General features: G+C 43.2%; 2 protein-coding genes across 3 annotated transcripts in view; both read right to left on the bottom strand.

Moving 5' to 3' along the window:
- The window catches only part of LOC105894041 (sodium channel protein type 4 subunit alpha A-like), a 29,088-nt gene extending 22,659 nt beyond the window's left edge, over positions 1–6,429 (bottom strand). The window contains 7 exon segments of the mRNA XM_031560772.2: positions 1,499–1,699; positions 3,007–3,148; positions 3,570–3,633; positions 3,876–4,133; positions 4,673–4,764; positions 5,661–5,789; positions 6,334–6,429. Coding sequence (XP_031416632.2) covers positions 1,499–1,699; positions 3,007–3,148; positions 3,570–3,633; positions 3,876–4,133; positions 4,673–4,764; positions 5,661–5,789; positions 6,334–6,413 — 966 coding nt within the window. The 5' untranslated portion in view covers positions 6,414–6,429.
- A 240-nt stretch (positions 6,430–6,669) lies between these two features.
- LOC122128672 (sodium channel protein type 4 subunit alpha A-like) lies at positions 6,670–24,939 on the bottom strand. Of its 2 annotated transcripts, none has more exons than XM_042703149.1 (3): positions 24,852–24,939; positions 8,751–9,054; positions 6,670–7,026 (listed from the first exon to the last, which is right to left on the bottom strand). In XM_042703149.1, the coding sequence occupies exons 2-3, from the start codon at positions 9,003–9,005 to the stop codon at positions 6,811–6,813; spliced, it is 471 nt and encodes a 156-aa protein (XP_042559083.1). In that variant the 5' UTR covers positions 9,006–9,054; positions 24,852–24,939; the 3' UTR covers positions 6,670–6,810. The 2 variants fall into 2 exon arrangements, with proteins under 2 accessions (XP_042559083.1, XP_042559082.1); XM_042703148.1 differs by having other exon boundaries at positions 24,847–24,933.
- Positions 24,940–26,388: the final 1,449 nt, after the last annotated feature.

Below are 26,388 nucleotides of genomic sequence, written 5' to 3'. Positions count from 1 at the left end.
GATGGACCCACCAATCCAGAACGCAACCGGTTTGAACAGGTATAGTAAGCAGAAGTAAAGACATTCAAGAAATTCATGAAACTGGATATAAGTGAACTGCTCCACATACAGACTGTAGATAGATAGATGGATACTTTATTTATCCCGAGGGAAATTTAGGAATTTGTCTGACATTCTTACATTATTTGCCATTCTATTCGGTGTGATACTAGCATGTGCCACTAAGCAATTATTCTTTTCATCATTTTATTTTTAAAAGACTGTGTCACTTAACTGCTTCTCTGTCTATCTTTAGTTGATAGTTTGGCATCAGCAAAATAACCTCAACAAATGAGCCCTCTATTTAGCAGACGCTTTTGTCCAAACCGACTTAAAAAAAAAACATTAGAAAACAGAAAAAAAGGCAGTATTAGATATATGCCTAATGAAAAATAATTCAAATATTCAAGGGATCAAATAATTAAATTCAATTCAATTCAATGATCAAATATTATTATTAGTGCTGTCAAACGATTAAAATATTTAATCGCGATTAATCGCATTTATGTCATAGTTAACTCAAAATTAATCGCGATTAATCACAAATTTTTATCTATTCTAAATGTCCCTTCGTTTATTTATTTTTTCCATCATTTAATTTTAATTTTAATGCCCTTATCAACATAGAAAAGTTGATTGGCTTGCTTTATGCAAATGTTTTATTTGATTGAAAACCAATATTGCCAAACAGGGCGGTACAAAATAAAATTATAAAGTGCACATTTCAGGTAAACAAGGACTCAGCCTATAGTGCAGTTAAACCATGGCTTAATATTTAATTTTTTTCAAGTTGGCTGGGAACATAGCAGTCAGGCCTCTTATTTCAGAAACAATGAAACAGTTAGGTTACCAATAAAAGGTAAGCCTACAACTTCTTTGCTTTCAGCCAGCTGCCTGTTGACATTTTCAGACAACAGTGAAGTTCGCTTCTTTTGCACAACACAACTTTTAAAAGTAAACTTTCCATTCAGAAGCTTTTTATCATCCATTTCGCCGTACCGCGCTCACTATTCACTCAAACTGTAACGTTAGCCTACTACACAGTTTGCGAGGCCAAAAAGAATGTTAATCTAAAAAAATTAAAAAAAAATAAAAAATTAAACTCACGTTAATCTCGCGATAAAAAAATGAACGGCGTTAAAATGGGTTTGCGTTAACGCCGTTAATAACGCGTTAAACTGACAGCACTAATTATTATTATTATTGTTATAATGATGATTTTATAGTTTATAGTTAAAAGAAAAGTGCTGAAGAATTGCGGCCCTTTAACAAAGACAAATGCCTTACATTCATATCTGAGCCCGGTGCCCAAAAGAACTGTCCTGTGTCTCTGCTGCAGAGCAGAATGTTGAGAATATGTCAGAAAAAAAAAACTAAACAAAACAAAAAAAGGAAAACAACAAACACGTACACACATTCGTGTTTTATAGTAGTTATACACGAGGAGCTGTGATCTGACCTCGTGCTCTTGGTTGTGGAGCTGTGCTAGAAGCATCTGGAACTCCTCCTCCTTCTCTTTGGCCTCAAGCAGGGTGGCCTGGTTCTGCTCGTCGTACGCCATGGCAACCACGGCCAGGATGAGGTTGATGAGGTAGAAGGAGCCCAGAAAGATGACCACCACGAAAAAGAGCATGTAGGTCTTCCCCGCCGCCCTGAGGGTCTAAACACAGTCTGAGGGTCGGAACGTGGCTGCATGACGACTCAAAAACTACAGCAACTGACATAGGACATCTCACCTTTAAGGATCAGGTCAAAAGGACAGAATGCAAACAATTGGGTGCACTTTTTGTTATTTTCATAGGCAACTAGTACTGGTATTATCATCAAGTCAATTTTCCTAATTTTCCTAATTTTCCTAGGCTATGCACCCTGGTCCAGTCCAGACCACCCGCAAAACAATAAAAAATAAACCCATGCAGCACATCATCACCTAAAGACATGGGTTAGCATACTAGCAAGCCTTTCATCAGTGCCAACTGTGCTGTTGTTGGTGTTTGTTAGGATTTTGCAACGATTTTCCTCCATCAAAACTCCCTACTGCTGCTTTTACGTAGGGTTTTCCCAGATGTATCCATTACATCAAGAAGACATGCATGCACATGATATCCAGTGCCTCTGTCTAAAACACTGCAGACTGAATTTTCCCCACAGTGCTGGTAGTGTGATTGATTGTGATTGGTGTGATTGATCAATGTGATTGATCAGGGTGATTGATCAGGGTGATTGATCAGTAACATCTCAGCCCAATGCCTCCCTCTGAGTGAAACACTAATACGGACCATAATGCACCCCTGCCACCCGAGGCATTTGCCTATGTTGTCTAACGCTAAATACACCATTGGATGAGCCTTCTATTAATAATCATAATAATAATAATACACCATTGGATGAGCCTTCTATTAATAATCATAATAATAATGTAGACACTATTATCCTAATCCCCTCACACTGCAGGTAAGGTATACATGCTCATGGGGATGTCTATGCTCAGGGTATCAAACCCATGACCTTGGTGTTCCAGTACCAGTTTAGCTACTGGAGCTCTAACATGTTCAATTCCATTCAATTTAGTTCAATTACATTTTATTTATATAGTGCCAAAACAATAAAATTGCCAGTTAAGCTACTGGAGCTGTAACATGCTCAATTCAATACTATTCAATTTGATTCAATTGAAATTCAATTTTATTTTAATAACACCAAAACAATAAAATTTATCTCAAGACGCTTTACAGAGCCTGAGCCACCCCTAGAACATCACCATGGCGACGTGTCTGTCTGGCACGACTGGTGAGGCTGCGGGCTGATACGCTCATGCAGCAAGCACCATAGTGACATAGTGGCACCATAGCGACATAATGGCACCATAGCGACTGGTGAGGCTGCGGTCTGCTAGGCTCATGCTGCAAGCACCATAGCGACATAGTGGCACCATGGCGACTGGTGAGGCTGCGGGGCGATACGTACCAGCTGGAAGAGGTTCTCCCAGTAGTCCTGGGTCATGAGTCTGAACAGAGCCAGGAAGGCCCAGCCGAAGGAGTCGTAGCTGGTGTAGCCATAGTTTGGGTTCCTCCCAGCCTTCATGCAGACGTAATGTTCTGGGCACCGCCTGTCAGCAGGGCAGCAATGAAGCATCTGTACACACTACATCATCTCCCTGCCCCTGTACCCAAACCCGCAACCCCAAGTACCCTATTCTTCCACAAAAACCCATGGCCCATATGCATGTAAACCCTCAACCCCCAGTCCCCTTACACTAAAGGTCATTAAAGGTCAAACCAAAGCCCAGTCTCCACTCCAAGGGATTTGCTATACTTGATGTCACCCACCAAAAACGTTGTATTGATGTGACAGTAGTTTCGTCAGTTGTGAAAATCTAAAACAAAATTAACCTATTCCTACTGTACCGGACTGTGTCAAGTGCAAGTGGCAATGGCTTTTTTATTTGCTTTCATCCCGTTACGAAATGATTAAGTCTGCTGTTACGTGAGCGGAGATCTGACACAGCACACTCTCATGAAGACACGTACCCAGCGTCAGAGCTGTTACCACAGAGGAGGGCGTCCAAGGCACCGTCTAAGAAATACTGATTATCTGAAAAGAAAAAATGAAAAGACCTCCTTCAAGAGAAATCCAGAGAAAGTAGGACGCCAAAATATACTACAAATCCCTGCACATCCTTGCTCTTGTAAAGTTCTAGTTAGTTGCTATCTCCCAAAAACAAACAAAAGATACTATGAAACCCCTGCACCAAAATTGCGCTTGGAAAATTCGAGTTAGTTGCTATCCCCCATTTTGATAGCCAAACAATCTCAAAGTAACGAAGGGAACAGTACCTGGGTCTTCAATGTAGGCCTTGAAATCGAAGGTGCTGGTGTCATTGACGGTGGTGTTGTAGGCCAGGGTGGTGTTGAAGTCGTCGAGGAGGGTGTCGTTGCCGGGGAGCGGCCAGTGTATGCACTTGTTCCGCAGGTTCCCCATGAAGAGCTGAAGACCGATGAGGGCGAAGACAGCGAGAGCGAACACCGTCAGAATCATCACGTCGCCCATCTTCTTCACCGACTGGACGAGAGCTCCGACGATGGTTTTCAAACCTTAGGCCCCCCCATACACAGTGGGGATAAAGGAGAAGAATTGACAAAAAAAGTAAACAAATGACAACATTTACATCTGTTCATCAGTGTGCGAATATCAAATAGCATGCGTCACAATAGGGAATTCAACAAAGCTATGCTTTATATATATATATATAAATATATATATTACATATACTTGATGTGTTGAACATAGGTCTACAGCTATTAAACTAGCCTATACTATGCTATGTTATACGTACAGGTATTCAGGTTAGGTAATGCAAAGGCTTGCATAAGTGATTTTCCTGAATACTGATTACATGCTGAGTAAATACTGAGTGATTTTCCTAAATACTGAGTTTATGCTGATTAAATATTAAGTGATTTTACTAAATACTGAGTATATACTGAATAAATACTAAGTGATTTTACTAAATACTGAGTATATACTGAATAAATACTAAGTGATTTTGCCAATGTGTGTGCTGTCCTGTGAGTATGGCATGAGGTGTGCTGAAATAGGGAGGCGCACATTGGAATGTGGCAGTGACACTCACCCGGAATCACTGTGATGGTCTTCAGAGCTCGAAGCACACGGAATGTCCTCAGAGCCGACACGTTGCCAAGGTCGACAAACTCCGTGAGATACCTGACAGTTAGGAATAAGCAAAAAAGGAATAAAGAAAATGCCTACACACATGCACATAAACAAACAAACAAACAAACAAACAAACAAACAAACAAGGGCACATATAGACACATCGTGTATGTACTTATATTAAAGCATAAACACAAACGGGATGAGGCCAGGAAGGTGTAAAAAGAAACTGTGAAATGTGAAATGTGAAACGTGACCCGAGTGCACTACAGCCTTGTTAAACAATAAATACCTCTCACGCTGCAGTTTTATTGGGTTTGGTTGTTGAACATGAGTACGTGCGCCCAGCTGTAAGTCAGCGATTTGTCTTAATGATGGCTATTTTTAAGGCTGTCCATTTCAGGGACTAATAGGCAGCACAAGTTAAGAGCAACACAGAGAAGAAGAAGAAGAAGAAGAAGAACAGAAAGAAGGAGAAGAAGAAGAAGAAGAAGGAGAAGAAGAAGTGGAAGAAGAAGAGGAAGAAAAAGAAGAAGAACAGAAAGAAGGAGAAGAAGAAGAAGAAGCTTGTCAGTTACATCAAGCGCACAGATATGTGTACATCAAAATGCCTGACAAGAGTAATGAAATATCCCTCCATCAGATCAGATTTCTATACATTGATACTGACCTAAGTTAAGAAAGACAGGAGGATCCAGTAAGGGTCCAATATTGCGATATTGCCAATAATATCACTGTCAATGCACAATATTGCCCAATGATATCACTGTCAATGAACAATATTGCAATATTTCCAATATTGCAACTCCAAGAAATGGAATATTGGATAAAAGTGGGCAATTTTAGATAGACTAACAGCTACGTCTGCTTAAGTAAAGTATTAATAATGACAATAATTCTAATAATGATAAAATGCAGGAATACTGTCAGAATCCCGTTATACTCACGCCATACTGATCACCATGAAATCCAGCCAGTTCCATGGGTCTCTTAGGAATGTAAAACTTCCGACACAGAAGCCTCGCGATAACACCTTTATCGACGCCTCGAAGGTATAAATACCAGTGAAAACGTATCTGCAATGACATACACACAACTTGAATGCAGATGTTTTCACGTATTTTTGTTACAGTCAGAATTTAACTAAAACACAACTGCCACTGTTATAAAGGCAACACCAAATCTGCATGAAAAAAACTCTGCGTCATAGTGACATTAAAGAAATGAAAAGGGAATTGTATTTCAAACAGGAAGTACAAAAAATAAGGATGCATACAGGTGAAGATGAGGACTTAATAGATGCACCTATATTTTACTGATCCAATTCACTGACGGTGACCAATGCAACACCTAGTTGGGATTAGTTAACACGTTATGGATTAGTTAACAGATAGTTAAAAGTTAGATCTAGTTGTATAAAATTTAGTAGGCAATTTGGTTGGCAACATTTTACTAGATTATTAGTGTTAATCCCGTATCTCAAAATAAAGCACATTTAAGTGTAAGTGTAATCTCCTTTTTTTTTCTTGGTTCACATGGGGGATATGAAACAGTAAAAGAAGAAAAGAGAACCGCTGTCGGCTATCGTGTGTTGTGCTTAAGGTAAGCGAGTGAACTTACTCGACTGTTTTGCTCCACGGCGGCGGGTTGTTCATGGTCATAAAAAAACAGTTTGCTAAAATGGTGACCATGATGATCATGCTAAATAATTTAATGTAGAGTTAAGGGAAATGATAGCTGGGAATAGATAGCTGTTGCTAAGACAAGGACTTACCTTGAACTACACTATACTGAACAAAGATATAATATAATAATAATATATACATATATTCATGTTATAGAATATAAACTCACATGTGTAGCCTTAGTAAATGTGAACCCCATAGTTCTGCCTAATGCATTGGATGATATCCTCATATGAACTGTTACTCAGTAAAATCTTTTGAGACTGTTACATGTTGCGTTTGTATTTTTGCTCTTTATATATCAAACATCATATAAGAGCAAAGGCATACTGGGCTCAAACAGAAAAAAAACACTACTGGATAAACTACATAAACCTACCATCAGTTCTATCATGTCATAGTTAATAATTGTTCATATATAATAATAGTTTTCCGCTACATGCCACCGGCATGTCCACGGCAGTAGACATCTGAAGTGAGCCGACGTTGACTCTGAACTGAAAGGATATGAATGTATGAGTATTTTGATGGCTCCTCTTCGTAGTAGGTTAAAGGGGCTGAGAATGTAGCAGGCAGGCTCAGCGTTGAACCTAAAGATTGTGTTACCTTTGGTGATTACTATAAATGTCTGCAACAGGAAGAGAAAAAAAGAAAAAATATGTTATTCACTATAAAGGTCTGCACAGCGAAGAGAAAAAAGAGCCTGTTATTCATAGAGTTATTCATAACCAAATATGGAAAAACTTTCTCTGTTTCTTCTCTTTTTTTCCACTTTTCTCTTTTTTCCTGCGGCCAAACTCTTCTACTCTCTCTAACACCTATCTGTTAGCCATCACTTGCAGCTACGGCTTGATTATTTTGCTTTATTTACTTCAAATAAAGAGTACACTAGATTCCCACTGACAGTGTAATCTTCGGAGAAACTGTCTGTCTGAATGCTTTACTATGTTAACTAACACACACACACACACACACACACACACACACACACACACACACACACACACTCTAACAACATGACAACAACAGCCACCACATAACCCTAACAATATGACAACAACAACAACCACATAACCCTAACAATATGACAACAACAACAACAGCAACCACATAACCCTAACAATATGACAACAACAACAACAGCAACCACATAACCCTAACAATATGACAACAACAGCTACCTCATAACTCTAACAATATGACAACAACAGCAGCCTCATAACTCTAACAATATGACAACAACAGCAACCACATAACCCTAACAATATGACAACAACAGCAACCTCATAACTCTAACAATATGACAACAACAGCAACCACATAACCCTGACAGTATGACAACCACAACAATAGCAACCACATAACCCTAACAATATGACAACCACAACAACAACAACCACATAACCCTAACAATATGACAACAACAACAACAGCAACCTCATGACCCTAACAATATGACAACAACAACAACCACATAACCCTAACAATATGAAAACAACAGCAACCTCATGACCCTAACAATATGACAACAACAGCAACCACATAACCCTAACAATATGACAACAACAACAACAGCAACCACATAACCCTAACAATATGACAACAACAACAACAGCAACCTCATAACCCTAACAATATGACAACAACAGCAACCTCATAACTCTAACAATATGACAACAACAGCAACCACATAACCCTAACAATATGACAACAACAACAACAGCAACCACATAACCTTAACAATATGACAACAACAACAACAGCAACCTCATGACCCTGACAATATGACAACAACAGCAACCACATAACCATAACAATATGACAACAACAGCAACCACATAACCCTAACAATATGACAACAACAGCAACCACATAACCCTAACAATAAGACAACAACAGCAACCACATAACCCTAACAATATGACAACAACAGCAACCACATAACCCTAACAATATGACAACAACATCAACCTCATGGCCCTAACAATATGACAACAACAGCAACCACATAACCCTAACAATATGACAACAACAGCAACCACATAACCCTGACAGTATGACAACAACAGCAACCTCATACAGTAACTCTTAAAATATGACAACAACTGCACTGAGTCACTGACTTTCTGTTCTGTGAAGAAGGGGTCTGTATTCTCTAGAGGCGTGTTTTGTGCATGTCGTCCGCTGTGTTATACTCTGCACGAAGAAGTGACCTCCAGGATAGTCACCTGCCACGTTAAAGGCCTGAGCTAACTCAGCAAGCCACCCACAACCCCCATACCTCAACCCCAAACACCCAAAGAACGCTCGATCCCCATAACCTTAACATCTACAGAGAGCCGAGCCACTGACTTTCTGTTCTTTGTAGAAGGGGTCAATGTCCTCGAGCGGCATGTTGAGCATGTCGTCCGGAGCGTCTCCGTAGATCATGGGCAGGCTCTTCCCGGCCTCCATCCCCCCGTTGGGTTCCTGGGGCCCGGGTTCGGGCGCGGCGCCCTCTAGCTCAAGCCGCCTTCTCTCCTCGATGAGCCGCTCGATCTCCGCCAGAGACTCCGGGGTGAAGCGGCGCATACCATATTGGCCTGTGGGATCTGGCTGGATGACCATCTTCGCATCGCGAAGAGATACCACCGCACCAGGGAGGCTGGAGAGAGAGCTGGGGGGGGGGGGGGGGGGGGGGGAGAGAAAGGACTTGGTCAGGGTCGGAAACATAATAGGGAGTCCCTACATCAATCTGGGGGGGGGGGGGGGGAGGACTTGGTCAAGGTCGGAAACATGATAGGGAGTCCCTACATCAATCTGGGGGGAGGGGGAGAAAGGACTTGGTCAAGGTCGGAAACATAATAGGGAGTCCCTACATCAATCTGGGGGGAGGGGGTGAAGACATGGAGAGAGAAAAGAAGACAGGAAGGCAGTCTGACCGTCTTCACATAGCGAAGAGAGAGTTGAGAGTAACGTTAGGGGAATACAGAGCAGGAGCTGGAGAGCCACGAAGCGAAGTTAAAGGTACAGTCTGTGATTCTGGCAAATGGTTGAGAGAGCCAGGGAGTCCCTACATCAATCTGGGGGGAAGGGGAGAAAGGACTTGGTCAAGGTCGGAAACATAATAGGGAGTCCCTATTAGAAGAAGAAGACAGGAAGGCAGTCTGACCGTCTTCACATAGCGAAGCGATATCATCTTACCAGGCAGGCTCGACAGAGAGCCAAGGGGGGAAGATAGATGGAGAGAAAAGGAGTTGATCTGAAAAAGGGTCTGGAACACTGACTGGGGAGGCTCAACAGTGAGCTGAAGAGATAGGGGGAGAGAGAGATGGAGAGATGGAGAGATAGGGGAGATAGGGGAGAGAGAGAGCCGGAGGACAGAGAGAGATGAGAGATGAAAGGATAGAAGAGGCAGAGAGATGAGAGAGGACAGAGAGAGATGAGCGATGAGAGAGATGAGCGATGAGAGATGAAAGAACAGAAGAGGCAGAGAGATGAGAGATAAGAGAGAGAGAGAGAGATGAGAGATGAGAGATGAAAAGACAGAAGAGACACCACCACACCGGTGAGGATCGGCAGACAGCTGGGGGAAGGAGGATGGAGTGAGAAGCAGATGATCGGGGTCGGAAACACAGAAACACAAACATGCTCTTGCATTTCACCAAGTATGGGAAGGACAGAATGTGAGCTGGTGGGGGGGGTGGGGGGGGAGGGGAGAAGAGGGGTCGATCGAGTTCAGCAGGGGGAGAGAGGAGGGAGGGGAGAGAGATGAGAAGACGGTAGAAGGAAGAGGGAGAGAGGCAGAGAAACAGGAGCTGATCAGGGCAAGATAGACAAACGTTACCCTATTTTCCCACCACACCAGCAATGCTATCCGGGGGGGGGTCAAGAGAAAGGGAAGTTGATCAGGGTAAGAAATGCCAATGTGTCCCTACATCTCCACCAGGCTGGGTGTCTCTACTGAGCTCCAGGCAGCGAAGCAAGGGGTGGGGGGGGGTTAGAAACACATATATTCCCTCACAACCACAGACAGCTGGGTGAGAATGGTGGAGAACACTGTTAAAATGTCAATAGCTAAAAAAAAAAAAAAACATTTTGACATCCACGTCCAGTTATAACATGGTGACAGGAGTAACGTTAGGGGAATACAGAGCAGGAGCTGGAGAGCCACGAAGCGAAGTTAAAGGTACAGTCTGTGATTCTGGCAAATGGTTGAGAGAGCCAGGAGCGGGGACACAACACCCCAGTTTCTCAGAGCGCACACCCAGAAGAGATGACTAGAGGTCGATGGAAGCAATTTGCTAAAAAATTGGATTACAAATCGCAGTCAGCACTCCCCACAAATACAAATTGTGGATAAAAATGTCCTCTACATGTTAAATTTAAATACAAAATCAACATAATTGTAATTGTAAATTACAATCTAACAAAATCAAATTTACATTATAAATTAAACTGAGACATGCGGATCGAGAGAATATCCCCTATCCTCTTCATGGGTAACACACACAGTGATGACATGTCTGGGGCTGTATGAGGAAGTGTGTGTGTGTGTGTGTGTGTGTGTGTGTGTGTGTGTGTGTGTGTGTTTGTGTGTGTGTGTGAGTGTGTGCGAGTGTTTGTGTGTGTGTGTGTGTGTGTGTGTGTGTGTGTGTGTGTGTGTGTGTGTGTGTTTGTGTGTGTGTGTGAGTGTGTGCGAGTATGAATGTGCATGTATGCGTGTGTGTGTGTGAATGAGCATGTGTGTCTGAGAAAGAGAGAGATAGAGAGAAAGAGAGAGAAGAGGGAGACTTCATGAAAAGCCCACTGATGACACGTGTGACCTCACCAACAACACAACAACACAACAACAACAACAACAACAACAACACAGCTCGTCAGCAAACAACAGGTCTAAACGCAACCCTTACTTTACGGTGTACTAGCACTGTTAGCCACGGGAATGTAGGCTGTATTGTGGACACGTTATACTGTCAGCTTCGACTGAACAACACATGCTAGAAATATCATATGTATGGATTCTGGCGTCGAAGACAACGCATGAGTATCCGGCGCCACATTAGTGATGAATCTCATGTGGGAGCAGACACACACACACACACACACACCCTGTTACAGGTGCAGACACACACGCACACACACACACACACACCCTGTTACAGGTGCAAACACACCGTACACACACACCCTGTTACAGGTGCAGACACACACTCTCACACACACACACCCTGTTACAGGTGCAAACACACCGTACACACACACCCTGTTACAGGTGCAGACACACACATACACACACACACACACCCTGTTACTGGTGCAGACACACACATACACACACACACACACACACACCCTGTTACAGGTGCTACATTTGTGCAGAGGGCTTGCTAGAAATATCTCCTCCTCCTCACAGAACAGATTCAAACGTAATTTGTCAGAACACCTTGAAAGACCAAAAACTACCATTTTACCATTTTACTTTTTTAAAGGTAAACATGACATTAAATCTTGAAATGTATGCCATAATATTATTCTACAGCTCTTCCAAGTGATTTTCTTTTTTCCAAGTGAATATCAGGTGGGTTCACCCTCTCTCCCTCTACTCTGATGACTTCATAAGGGCTCCTGACACACACACACACACACACACACTTCATAAGGGCTCCTGAAACATGACCTTAGAGGTGCTATACGGTGTTTATGAAGGTGCACTGACCCATGGCATGTGTGGTGTGGATGAGTTCATATTATATGTGAATGTAAGCGCAACAGAACAACCCTAGAGTCACTTAATATGCCTCACTGCAGACAAAACAGATTAGCCTAGTGGATGGGATTTCAAAACAGTGGGATTTTTAGCCAATTCATTCTCAACAGCAAATCACCTGATTATATTAAAGCCAGAAGTCAGTCTGTCAACAATCAATCATCTTTAAAAGGTTTGCTTATGCAAAGACATTCTTGTGGAAAATACAAACCCATTGCATTTGCATTGGAACAAGCTTGCTGGTAGGTGACAAGCTGTCTTTTATATTAGTAATAGTAACATTGTGGAATCAAGAGAGATCTAACTGAATCACCTGTGTGATGTAAAACCAGCAGAATAAGCTCTTTTGACATAATGCAGCGCTGCACAGGGTTAGCTTTACATAATGCATGCTGGACCCAACACAATGCATGCTGGTTAGGAAGTTTGTACGACAGTACGACATGTCATTAAAACCGCTTCTAAAATCAGGCGCTGCAGTTGCTCTCCAACCGCTGCATGATCTGGAACACGCCATCATGACGTCGGTACATCGCCCTTATTGGCTGGAATCTCCCAAGGCAAACGGACACTGAATTTACGTGACCTGTAATGCTTACTTGTTGAATGCATCCCAACAATGATTTATTAAATCAACACTCTGTGAACGACAATAAGGAAAACACTTCCGCGAGATGTCCCATTAGGCAGACTAAACGAGAGGGAGAAACACGCCGGCTTGACAGCCATGTTTTCCTACTCCTCCCCGACTGAGACTGGCTGTTGACCATCAGATGAAGCTGAAAACGAACGCAACTAATGCTACAGCAGATGATGTCATCATCAGCGTGGGCATGGCTGTTTGAGCTGATTAGGTCATGTATAGTAAATGCTCCAAGAATGCTAATCAGCTAGCATTCAGTTAGCAGCATAGTTCACAGTAGTTTTTGTTGTTGTTGTTGTTTTTTTAATACATAAATTAAGTAAAGTAAAGATTTAGACAGTGAGCGCTGCTGGTCATGTACAGAAGCTTCCTCAGCCCAGTTTTGGTGCCATGCATGTATTCAGGCGTGTATGTATGAATGTTTGTGTGTGTATATGTATGTGTGTGTTTATCAGGTGTCTCTGTTTATCAGAATGTGTGTGTGTGTGTATGAATGTATGTGTCTTTTGTATGTATGTCTGTATGTGTGTATGTATGTATGTGTTTATTTTTGCACGTGTGTATGTATGTATGTATTTGATTATGCTGTGTATGTATGTATGTGTGTGTATGTAGCTGCTAGTGTGTGTCAATATGAACTCATGTTAATATCGGTGAATATGAACTTGTGTTAATATCTGTGAATATGAACTTGTGTTCATATCTTTGAATATATGTGTATGTATATATGTGCCGATACTGAACATGTTCGTTGTACTCTATGCCCAAGCACACATACTTGTACACTGCATGCGTCTTCGTCTGTGTTTCATAATCGTCTCTGTAGGTGTCTCTGTTTATCAAGGCGCTCGTAGACCTCACTCCTTACAAGATATACCCCCGCGGCCTGTCCCCCCCGGCCTGTCCCCCCCCCCCCCCCCCCCCCCCCCCCCCCCATCCTGTCCCTCTCCCAGGCCTCTACCAGAGTGGTGACCCACATAAAAGTGTCAAGGTAATGACAAAGTGAGGACCCTGCTTGCAGACGAGAGTGACTGGAGGAGGAACTTTCCCACAGTACCCAAAGAAACCCTGACATTACTGCCCAACATCAGGTTACTTATTAGCTTAGCAGACGCTACTGCTGCGGTGCCCCCCCCCCCAGCCTCCATCGGCCTAGCTGGCTGGCCAGCTCACATTGCGTCTCTCTCTCTCTCTCCCTCTCCTCCCTCTCACCATATCTCTCTCCCTGTCTCTTTCTCTCTCTCTCTCGCTCTCTTTGGCATGTTCCGTCAGCAGAGAGGACTAGCGAGGTGCTGCTGGATCAGTTGAGGTTACAACATCGGCCCACTGGCGGCCATTTTGTGTGAAGGGGGTTTTATTCCCGGGTAACAGTTGACAGGGACGGATCTGGGCATAACTCGTACAAAACAGTGGTTTTTTTATTTTTTTTAAGACAAATTCTTTCAACTGTTTTCAGCAAAAAGTTGTATTGAATAAATGTCCTACTGAACACAATCAACAATTCAAATTCCACATATTCCACTGTAAGCGATACAGTTAGGAAATTCCTAATTAAATCCTGCTGAAACTTTCATCATAGGTAATTACTGTACTGTATCAAAATCATGTTCAAAAGTCCTTGAAACATTTACCCACGTGTGAGGACTTTGTGTGTAGGGACCTTTAAAAATGTAATGTTCCTGCAATGAATTGAAACACAAAGGCCCATTTTAACAGTGACGAAACAGACGAAAGGTTCATGTATTTTGTGCGGTGCATTGCCTCTGACAGTAGCAGTGGCATTCTTGCCTGTATCTTCCCTGGGGTTCACAGGGTATCAGTGTACAGTAGCCTGCCATCTAGCATTCTCTCTCCCCCACACTCTCCTGTACTCACTCTGTCAGTCACAACCACACACACACACACACACACCACATGGAACACTAATGCACATGTGAACACACACACACGCGCGCATGTTAACACAGACAAACACACATACACAGATAGGCTTACTCATATAGGCACACATGGACAAACACAAACGCACACACACACACATAGTCTTACTCATATAGGCACACATGGACAAAGACAAACGCACACACACACAGACACACACACAGGCCTACTCATATAGGCACACATAGACAAACACAAACATACACTCAGGGGATTCAGCATTTTGTCAGCAACATTGCTAATCAAAGGAGGCAGGTAGGCCTCGGAAACTTGTGTGCAGACACACACACACATACACACACACAAACACACACATGCATACTTGCACACACTTGAGTTCTCTCATTTCTCCCTCTCATTCTCTCTAATCGTCACTCGTTCTCTCTATCCTTGCAATCTCTTTTTTCACACACACTCCCTCAGGCTCTCTCTCTCTCACACACACACACACACACACACACACAGATACGGTGGCTGTCCAGCTGCTGTGGGCCATCACAGTTGGGCGTCGAGTTACAGACGCACGATGACTCTGCTCATTCCTGCCTCCCTTTTCCCTCCTTCTCCCTCACATCCCACCGATAAACAGACCTGTATGCCAGCCTCACTACTAAAGACCCTCAGCCTCACTGCTTAATACCCCCAGCCTCACTCACCAGCACTACTAAATACCCCCAGCCTCACTCACCGGCACTACTCTCCGGCACCACTAAATACCCTCAGCCTCACTCACCGGCACTACTCACCGGCACTACTAAATACCCCCAGCCTCACTCACCGGCACTACTCACCGGCACTACTACATACCCCCAGCCTCACTCACCGACACTACTAAAGACCCTCAGCAAGCTAACCAGAATCACTCAAACACTAAATACCCCTATACCAGAATCACTCAAACACTAAATAACCCCTAAACCAGAATCACTCAAACACTAAAAAAACCCTAAACCAGAATCACTCAAACACTAAATACCCCCTAAACCAGAATCACTCAAACACTAAAAAAACCCCTAAATCAGAATCACTAAACCACTAAATACCCTAAACCAGAATCACTCAAACACTAAAAAAAACCCGAAAGCAGAATCACTCAAACACTAAAAAAACCCTAAACCAGATTCACTCAAACACTGAATACCCGAAAGCAGAATCACTAAACCACTAAATACCCCCTAAACCAGAATCACTAAACCACTAAATACCCCTAAACCAGAATCACTCAAACACTGAATACCCTAAAGCAGAATCACTAAACCACTAAATACCCTAAATACCCCCAGCAAGTTGACCAGAAACACTGAAATGACTAAATACCCTTCGCAAGCTAACCCGTATCACAAAGCTACTAAATACCCTTCGCAAGCTAACCCATATCACAAAACTACTAAATACCCTTTGCAAGCTAACCCGTATCACAAAGCTACTAAATACCCTTCGCAAGCTAACCCATATCACAAAGCTACTAAATACCCTTCGCAAGCTAACCCATATCACAAAACTACTAAATACCCTTCGCAAGCTAACCCATATCACAAAGCTACTAAATACCCTTTGCAAGCTAACCCATATCACAAAGCTACTAAATACCCTCTGGAACCTAACCAGAATCACGGAAACTAAATACCTCAACAACCTCGCCTATATCTCTAAAACTACGAAATAAACTTTAAGCTAAAGCGACATACAGTCAACCCTCTGTGACTTGGAATCGAACCCGGGCCAAGCCACTTCCTAACCACTGCACCACCATACCCCTGTCTGTGAGTCTAAATAAACTAAACAAATAGTCCTGAATCACTAAAACCTGTACCTAAACTAAGCAAGCTAGCCTGTATCACTAAAAGAACCACATTAACTGAACAAGTAATCCTGAATGACTACAACAGGTCAATAAGCATACCAGTCACTAAAACAAAGCAAAAACTCTACAACCTCACTTGAATCAGCAGAATTAGTAAATAAAATAAACAGGCTAGTATGCCAGGCGAAAACAAACAATAGAAGACCTCCAAAAAAACCTAATCTAAACAATTTAAAGAAGCTAATCACAATATACAATATTTCTAACCGACATTTTTTACGAACGCAAAACTAAATAAACAAACTGACAGCAGAAAGTCCCCACTACAACCTGTCTTACAAAAGAGCTATGCAACACAGAAAAGGCCAGTTCCATAGGGGTGCACACTGCTAACCCTAAACAACTTCACTGCTTTGTACACTACTATTATTTCCATATATTATTTAGAATATGTTGACCATGTTGATTATGACAAATGGCTCCAAAATGAGTTGTTAGTTAGTGTTCAAATTCCAAGCCAATGCATAATGTGTGTACTGACACAAACTGTAACTGCGAGTGCTTTTTCCTTATCAGAGGATAGACCACAAATTACATTAAAGCAACACCATGCAACACTTTGACATTTTTTGAGGTATGGCTTTATAGGCAACTAGTTTTGGTACCATCCTCAAATTCATTTTGATAGCATATGGTCATGTGTAGGACAGATAAACACCTGTGTCTTCCCCACTAGCCATCCAGGATGAGCCCTATGTAGTTCTGTATACCGGGCTGGAATACCCCGCAAAAATGGAAGAAAAGCTTTCACAGCATGACATTGCCAGCTATACTGCCAAAAGACACCAGTTATTGTGTTGGCAAGCTCATATCAGTGCCAACTAAGCTGTTGGGTGGTGTTTGCAAGGTTTTTGAATGCCTTTTAAGTAGTTAGCTTGCTCACTGTAACACATTTACCCTCAACCCGGCCTACACCCCGTGACTTATAGTAAGGCAGACAGTTAGTCAAATGCAATCCACCCTTTTTCCTTCACCTTTATCTATTGCCAGCCCTACATCACTGTCAGTACATGCCTCCACACACTCTCTCACACATACACACACACACGCTCACACACACACACACGCTCACACACACACACACACACACACACGTTCACACACATACACACACAACACGCTCACACACATACACACACACACACATACACACACAGTGCCATCCAACCGTGGACACACACACCTCCTCTGTGACTGTATTTCATTCAGAGCCCTTCTGCCAGGGGAAGGGGTGCAAGAGAGGCTCAGTCTGTTTTCCCACAACTATTAGGCTTCACTGAGCCATTCTGGGTGAGACAGTTAGGAAGGCATCTGAACGCTGTGCTCTTTTTACCCTCACACATTCTCCCTTCTCTCTCCATCTAACTATCTATCTCTCTATGTTACAAGGCTCTCTCTCTCTCTCTCCATCTACCTAACTATACTTCTCTATGTTACAAGGCTCTCTCTCTCTCTCTCTCCCATCTAACTAACTATACCTCTCTATGTTACAAGGCTCTCTCTCTCTCTCTCCATCTAACTATCTCTATCTCTCTGTATAACATCTCTCTCTCTCTCCATCTAACTAACTATACCTCTCTATGTTACAAGGCTCTCTCTCTCTCTCTCCATCTAACTATCTATCTGTATAACATGGCTCTCTCTCCTCATCTAACTATCTCTATCTCTCTGTATAACATGTCTCTCTCTCTGTGTATATAACATGGCTCTCTCTCTCCATCTAACTATCTCTATCTCTCTATATAACATCTCTCTCTCTGTGTATATAACATGGCTCTCTCTCTCCATCTAACTATCTCTATCTCTCTATATAACATCTCTCTCTCTCTCCATCTAACTATCTCTATCTCTCTGGGGGGGGGGGGGGGGCGCAGACTTTATCCAACCTGGGGACGAATTTTTCCCCCTGGATTACTGAAGACATTTCCTGATCGCATCATGCACAAGTGTCAATCGAGAGATTTGCAGGACTGAACTCCTTCCCACTCCTCTCTACACACACGCACACACACACCCTAAACGTGTACTCTCCCGGTGACACAAGCGTTTATTTTGATTATAGAGGTGGCAAGTCAACCAGCAAGGGAGGGGACCGGCAGGGGGTGAGAGTTTGTGATGTCCCCGGTCAGTGTTTTGATAAAGCACTTAATACTCTTTGATGACAAGCTAACATTTGTGGCTGGGCTGTGGTGGCAGGCATTCACTTGGTGACCTGATACCAACCGTGACCGCATAAGATGGCAAGGCTTAACATCAGGTGCAAAACTTTTACCATTTAAAAAAATAAATGTAGTGTGCAATCAGGTGATGTATACTTATTTGTGTTCATTAGTGCTTACATGTCAAACAATCAACCACCACAAACAACCCCTGAACTGAACTGATGTATGCTCATCTATGACATACCTCACACCTCTGTTCACATTCACATTTACATTTAGTCATTTAGCAGACGCTTTTATCCAAAGCGACATACAAAGGAGAAAGCAATCAAGCCTTGAGCAATAGAGACCTAGTGTAGCAATAAATGCTACTTTACATAAGAAATGAAAAAAGTGCAGGAATGTAACTTCTGTATCTATGACATACGTCACACCTCAGGGTATATCCTATCATAAACCTACCAGTGGAGACTGCCATTCTACCTGTCTCAAGACGTAGCCAAGTTTCAGTGGCCAATCATTTACGTGGCTAAATAATCAGTGGATCAGTGATGAATAATTGCACTTGAGTTGAGTTAATATTGAACGTAACACACATTATCTCTTATTAAATGTTACTTAAGAGTCATTTAAGGGTTATTAAATGTATGAATTAAGGTACATTTTAGAGTAATTAAATGTGTTAATTAGGGTGCAGGTGTATAGTGTGCACGGCACACAGGGTCATCTCATGACACCGCCCTATGAAAGGAGACATGAGCGGTAACTCAACCTCTGACACATCCACATCCATGTCGCTTGTCATGTCACTGAAGGCCACACGTCCCACTCTAAGCCTCCGGAGCTAAATATATAGCCGGAGTATCAGAGACTTGTCCTGCCACTCTAGATGTCTTCAAAATGCAAGCTCTCCGGAAACCAGCTAAACAGCCCTGGGTCTCTGGCACATGGACAAGCATCACCTATGATGAGCTCATGGGAAAGAACCCGTAAACATCCTTCATAGGAAGCTCAGCGCGCTCAGTTTTCCATAGGCTCAGCAAGCAAAGAGGAAGAAATGGATTCCACAGAATTCCGCTGCAGAGAAAGAGCCCCCACTAAAATGGGCCTGACTAGGGGGGCACTGTGGCGCAAGCAGTAGCCCCGACCACATACGGGCTTGACGCCCATGGGGGACACGGGTTTGAATCCGGCTCGTTGTCGTTTCTCCTGTCCACTCCCCACCTCTTCTCTCTCTCATTTCCTGTCCCACTCTTCACTGCACTATCGATTAAAGGCAAAAAAGCTCCAAATAAATCTTTAAAAAAAAAGAAAATTACTTTATTTTAAGTAGCCATGGTTAGTATGCACTTGTTACCTTAGTAGACATGGTTAGTATGCACTCGTTACCTTAGTAGACATGGTTAGTATGCACTCTTTACCTTACTAGCCATAGTTAGTATGCACTTGTTACCTTAGTAGACATGGTTAGTATACACTCGTTACCTTACTAGCCATGGTTAGTATGCACTCAGTACCTTACCCAGACATGAAGCCTTGACCAACCGCAGCTTTTTTCCTGCAATTGCAACTCCAGGCTCAGTACAGTGGGCCTGTCACTCACACTTCCATCTCAAAGAGGCATCCCTCTCTCAACACCAATTAATAGATAACTAAAATCCCCAAAATTAGTAACTTTCCAGCATAATGTACAGCATCAAACCCAATCCCGCAAAACACACATTGCAGCAATATGCCGCCACAATTCACGGCTTAAGCTCCGTGCCACCACACCTGTCAGTGTGCCGTCGATGGGTGCGTTATGCTCACTTTTAACACACACACACACACACCACCAGGCCAAGTGCTACGCTCACTCTAAAACACACACACACACACACCACCAGGCCGAGCGCTACGCTCACTCTAAACACACACACACACACACACACACACACACACACCACCAGGCTGAGCGCGTCTCAATCTGCACGGTGCCCATTGCCCCTGCACCTATAGCCATGCCTGGTATGTGGTAAGCTGTAAACGCAAGATCCCCTGTGCAAACAAGGGCTCTTTATCTGTGTGGCCTGGTGACATGGGCCGTGGCCCCCAGCTCTCCTGCTCCTGCCCAAGGGTGGGATTGGGGGGGTCAGACCGCATAACTCCCCCCGCCCCTCCCCCAGCCTCTTCAACACCCTGCCACACACTGCTTAACCTTGCCCTGCAAGCTCTATAGGGGTCTAGGCCCGCTAAGCTCCTGGCTAAACCAACCCCCCCCCCCACCCATCTGTCTGCGTCACAGGGAACCAGAGGAGATCTTTTAGGGAGGAAAATTACTTTTACATTCATGCTTTTACCCAAAGCGACTGACATTACCAGTACATGTAGATGTTTCTACAGTATGTGATCTGTGGTGTGGTTAGCCGCGGACCCTACCAATCCAGCCACACCAACCCGTGAATGTTAAATGTTATAGCGTGTAAAACACAGAGGAAAACGTCGTGCCTGATTATGCTGTAGCTGCCAAGCCCAGTTCTTTCAGATGTGAGTTCGTTCTCCTCAGAGCATGACAAACTATAACCAATTTCCTGGAATTTCCTCAGGAGTGAGTGTGTAAAGAGACACACGGAATAAATAATAATTTCCTCAGGAGTGAGTGTGTAAAGAGACACACGGAATAAATAATAAATACACGGAAAGCTCTTCAAGTCATCCAGATTACATCCGGATTTGCTTATTATATTTTATATGGTCAATAAAGAATACTCAATTCTACTCGGTTAATAAAAAGTGTATTGTTTTAAAATGTTAACGTATCACACTTATCGCACTCTATTACATTGCTCATTACATTCTGCACGTGACCCCGTGTGAACCCTGTACTGGATACATTTCACTGAAGACTGGCATCCGCGTTCTTTTTCTTCTTCCCAGTGTATAACAACCTCGCCCATTTAGGCTTCTAATGTTTCTACCCTCACGCTGTCAGCAAAGCCCAGGCCCTAAACCTTCCAGCAACAACTTCACCGCAAAATGAATTTGCATCATAAACACAAGGAATATGATTTTAAGCACTTTTGAAAATGTTACCCATTCTACCCACGTGCATGGCTTTAGTCTAGTCTGTAGAGTCCACTTCCCATTCGGTGTCAAACAAAACAGGTTGCCGTGGAAACCTTGCCTGAAGGTGTGGCACTACAGAGATGTAATGCAGGCCCTCGTCCTTTGCATAAACACCAGCAGGCAACACCACGTCACAAACTCCAAGACATATCACGTGAATATATATATATATATATATATATATAAATGAATATATATCTCCCACATGGCACTACTTTTGTCCTGCAGAAAAACAGGACACCAGTCTGACGTGTCCAACCAACAAGGCCAGGGTTCCAAATGAGACGAGCATTCTCATACACATGCTAATAGTGTTCCATCATTGACAGTAGAGCATTCTCATACACATGCTAATAGTGTTCCATCATTGATAGTAGAGCATTCTCATACACATGCTCATAGTGTTCCATCATTGATAGTAGAGCATTCTCATACACATGCTCATAATGTTCCGTCATTGATAGTAGACCCTTCTTATGCTGAAGCTTCTCTCGGGTTCTTTAAAGCTCTATCACAGCACACACTCGGTTCTAAACGTCGGTCTCTGTGCCCCTGGATATGCTTTGGCATACAGTGTGTTGCCCCTGATGGTGCTGTTGTTTGTTCCTCCATAGCTGGCTTAGGTTGGGTGACGTACCGCGGCCCAGCACTGACGACCATCAGCAAAAGCAGAAGTATATGTGGCTAGGCTAGGAGACCGTGCCAACACATCATCAGGTAGCACACAGTCGTATCGTTTTCTAATCCATGGGCTGCAACTCATATGTGAACAAGAAAGCCCAGCCATTAAAGAGAAACCAATGAAAAATGAGTGTCACCAGTTATAACAGCCTACACAAGATCCCACACTTATCCCCCAATACAATATCTGGTAGGTCACCCAACCGTAATCATACTTATGATTGGCTCGTCCTAATCTAGTTAAAGAGGTCTTCATTGCCACATAGACTGGTTAGAGATCCCTGCAAGCACTAAGTGTGTCATGAGGTATTTCTCCTGAGGACTTTTTATTTTGATATCTTCAACCTTACCTCACCTTTTGCCCACATTAGGGTGAGAGAGATGTGTGTGTGTGTGTGTGTGGGGGGGGGGTCTTACCCCCGACGAATCACATGGTACCTCGGTGAAAGAAACTCAAAACCAACACCTTCTGCGTCCAAGAGCATGTGATGGTTTATGCTCCCCACCGACACACACAAACACACAAACACACACACACAGTCCAGAGGGAGGTTCTCACCGTCGTGGACAACATGGAAAACTTCACACACACACACACTGAACGACTGTATAAAAAGTGGTATCCCACTACCAAACACATTTTAGGTGTGAGACCATGCCATGTTGAAAGTCTGACTATACACACATCCGTCTATTTGTCTGAAACACATACACACACACTCACCCACACCCACCCATACACACACAAAGGACAATTTTTGTTCCACTGGTTGTTCCACAATTTGTCACACAACAAAAAGTAACTTTTTCTCCAAAAAGATGGCTGATTCACCAAACAGTAGTTAAGATATCCATTTCTCTGAAACAGCCAATAGGAAACAAAAAATCTCGGGAACTCCAAGATGAATTTGTCTGGCAAAACCCTTTTATAAGTTCAGCCAACACAAACCATGACAATAACAGGCCGTTATGAAATCCAAATGTGATTCGGACAGCCCTTTATCAATCACTTTAGCAAGAATATGATGCTTCATAAAGCCGTTGTGACACAAAGAGGGATGAACGTGCGGAGACTGTGTGTGAGTGGTGTGTATTTGTACATCTGTGTGCATGGTTAACATGTAGTGTGTGTGTGTGTGAGGTTAGTGTCTGTGAGTGACTGTGTGTGTGTGCAATGGCAGGGGGGGGGAGACCAAGGAGGTGTGTGTGTTGCGGAGACACAACCCGATCTCTCCGAGTCAAACGAGAGCCTGGGGACGCGCGGGGAACCAGTGCCTCCATCACCCTACACCTCGGACTTGGACAAGGTGGATTAGCGGCGGAGCGAGGACGCTGGCACAGCGGGCACAGCGGGCACAGCCAGCAGCATCATCAGAGAACTGAAATGAAGACATGACCTATAAATATACACCCAGCCCAGCCCAGCCCAGCCCAGCCTCCTTCAGGAGGGAAGAGATCTCCTCACAATAGAGAGCAAAAGGCTGGCATGGAGAGCCTAATAGGACAGGGGGTGGGGTGGGGTGGGGGGGCGCAAGGAGGTTGTTCACAACAGCCAGTTATGTACGCTATCAGGTGAATGTCAGGTTTCCATAGTAACAAGGGTGGGGTTCGCAGAGAGAGAGAGAGAGCGTGAGAGAGAGAAGGAAAGAGAAAAAAGAGGAAGGGGCTGAAGGAAAAGATGATCAATCACCCTGACAGAGCAATGTATCACAAACAGCATGACACATCCTTCACCATAAATGAACTCTTGGTGATTGGGATCATTATGTGTTGGTGCGCGCGTAAAAGTGGGACATTTCAAAAGCGCTTTATTCATGCAGTATATAAATAAAGCATGCTGCATCTTAAACTGCGTTCTAATCATCGCCATGTCCTGCTTCTAAACTCAACGTCTCCCTGTTAACCTTACGGCAGGAAAACTCACACAATATTACTTCTGGCCCTTTTATATGTTTTTGAAAACTTAAGCCCAGCAAGGTAAATCGTATGCTATGTAATATTTTTTATTAATTTACCATCTGTTGAAACATATACAAAGTTCAAAACCCAGTTTAACAGAGCTGTCCAAACACTGTGATATAGGCACACTGTAGCCTAAATACAGATCTATACAGGTGCCCAACCAGTAAGGCAAGAGTAGCTGAGAAAGGTAACATTCTGCCAACACTATTATTTCAATTTTAGTTAGACCACATCAATAGTTTGATTAGGCTAAAGTCTAAATCACTCAATCTAAATCACCTGACGTGATAACTATATCAATTAACACATATATTGATAAAAACAAAATAATAGAGCATTACCTTACTCAATTAAATAAATATATGTCCACAGAACACAAGGTATAACCCGTTGGTCTTCTGTCAAGTCTTTGGGGATCAGAACTTAGATCTCCCTGTCTCGGGCCAGCGCGAGCTCCAGGACAGCTGTTGCTGACGCAGTGGGGTCTTGGATGAAACCTGACCGTCGCTTCAGGTAGGATCATCACGTCAAAATCTTTCTGACACTTCGCTTGCAGGGTGTAGTCAACTTTTTTCCCACGGAGTACTGCCGGTGTTTATGATATCTCAATGAGTTCAAGGTGTCAGAAGTAAATGTGGAAGGGTTTTTAACTCAAGATTCGGTTTTCAATTTTCGATTACGTTTTTTCCTCTCCATAAAACGGTTTTAAATACGCTATTTACAAATCATGCATGAATTTGTGTGGCCAGTAATGTTTACTTCTCGTGCATTACAATTTGAAGACCTAAGACCACGTTCACATTTCTTCGCACTAACACTAATGTGTTCTCAACGTGTTTGAAGAGCAATTTAGTGCAACAACGCCGTGTGCACATTCGTGCAAATTGGTCTTGATTGCATTTTTAGATTTGGCTATATTATTTTATGGGAACTTAGCAATCAAATGGATGCAAATCCCATAGCTTGCACTGAAGTGGGTCACTTGCTGGGTTAAAAACTAAACGAGCACCTACATAGTAACTTCAAAGTGCGCGGTATCCGGTGTCACCAAAGATTTTTTGATAGACCAGATGCACGGGACACATGGTCTGCACTCTGCAGCCATGGGCGCGCACCGAGGAGCAGAGGTCGACAGACAGAAATTTCGTTGTGCAAGAAATGTGTGGAACTCGAAAATAATGATCAGAAGACCTCTGCCACAGCTCACTTACATGTTTTAGCCTACAGTTGCGGGTAGTTCATGCATGTGGAGACGGTGAAGTGGCGTTGCCACAGTACTAATGTTTTTGAAGAGAGTATGTAGAAATTGAAGGGCTAGCGTCTCTCTCTCTCTCTCTCCCTCTGTCTCACGCTCAGATTTGGCTGAAGTCTCTCAGCAGAAATCTAATGCCAAGCCTGATGTCTGCCTCTGGTAATGTTGCCATGTTCCAGAATAATGGGCGGCCGCTTCTTGGAAAGGATGGAGCGCAAGCCATCGAGCGGCTGTTGCACTGGCCGCGGATCCTGTTGCAAAATGTCTCGGCTGAAGCAACAACAGTGACGTTTAATTACACTGAGACACTCCAGTTTATTACACAATTTGTTTCACACGGTAGTACTGATGCTGCTACAAGACAGCCTAAAGGAATATCATTTGTCATATATGACAGAACAGTATTGTCTGATGGGGAATTGACATCAGTTGTTTGCATGAAGAATTTCCAGACGCATATCTTACAGAGCAAAGCCAACAACAGGCTTGTTATTATAAGGTATTAATGAACTTCATACGTTCATACATTCATGGTGTGAGGATTTTTGGTCTTATTCGGGCACATGACAAGTGTGGTGTCGCCATCTCGTGGTCATCTTGTAAAAAGACGCTTGGCATGCGTTATGACTGA

This window comes from Clupea harengus, chromosome 23, assembly GCF_900700415.2.
Source record: "Clupea harengus chromosome 23, Ch_v2.0.2, whole genome shotgun sequence".
Taxonomy (NCBI): domain Eukaryota; kingdom Metazoa; phylum Chordata; class Actinopteri; order Clupeiformes; family Clupeidae; genus Clupea; species Clupea harengus.
This window is presented reverse-complemented; position numbering and strand designations above follow the sequence as displayed.

Coding starts and splice junctions, on each gene's coding strand:
- LOC122128672 (XM_042703149.1), bottom strand. CDS start 9,005: ATGGTCATCCAGCCAGATCCCACAGGCCAATATGGTATGCGCCGCTTC. Junction 7,027..8,750: donor CCTTCTACAAAGAACAGAAA/GTCAGTGGCTCG, acceptor TTCCTGTTGCAG/ACATTTATAGTAATCACCAA.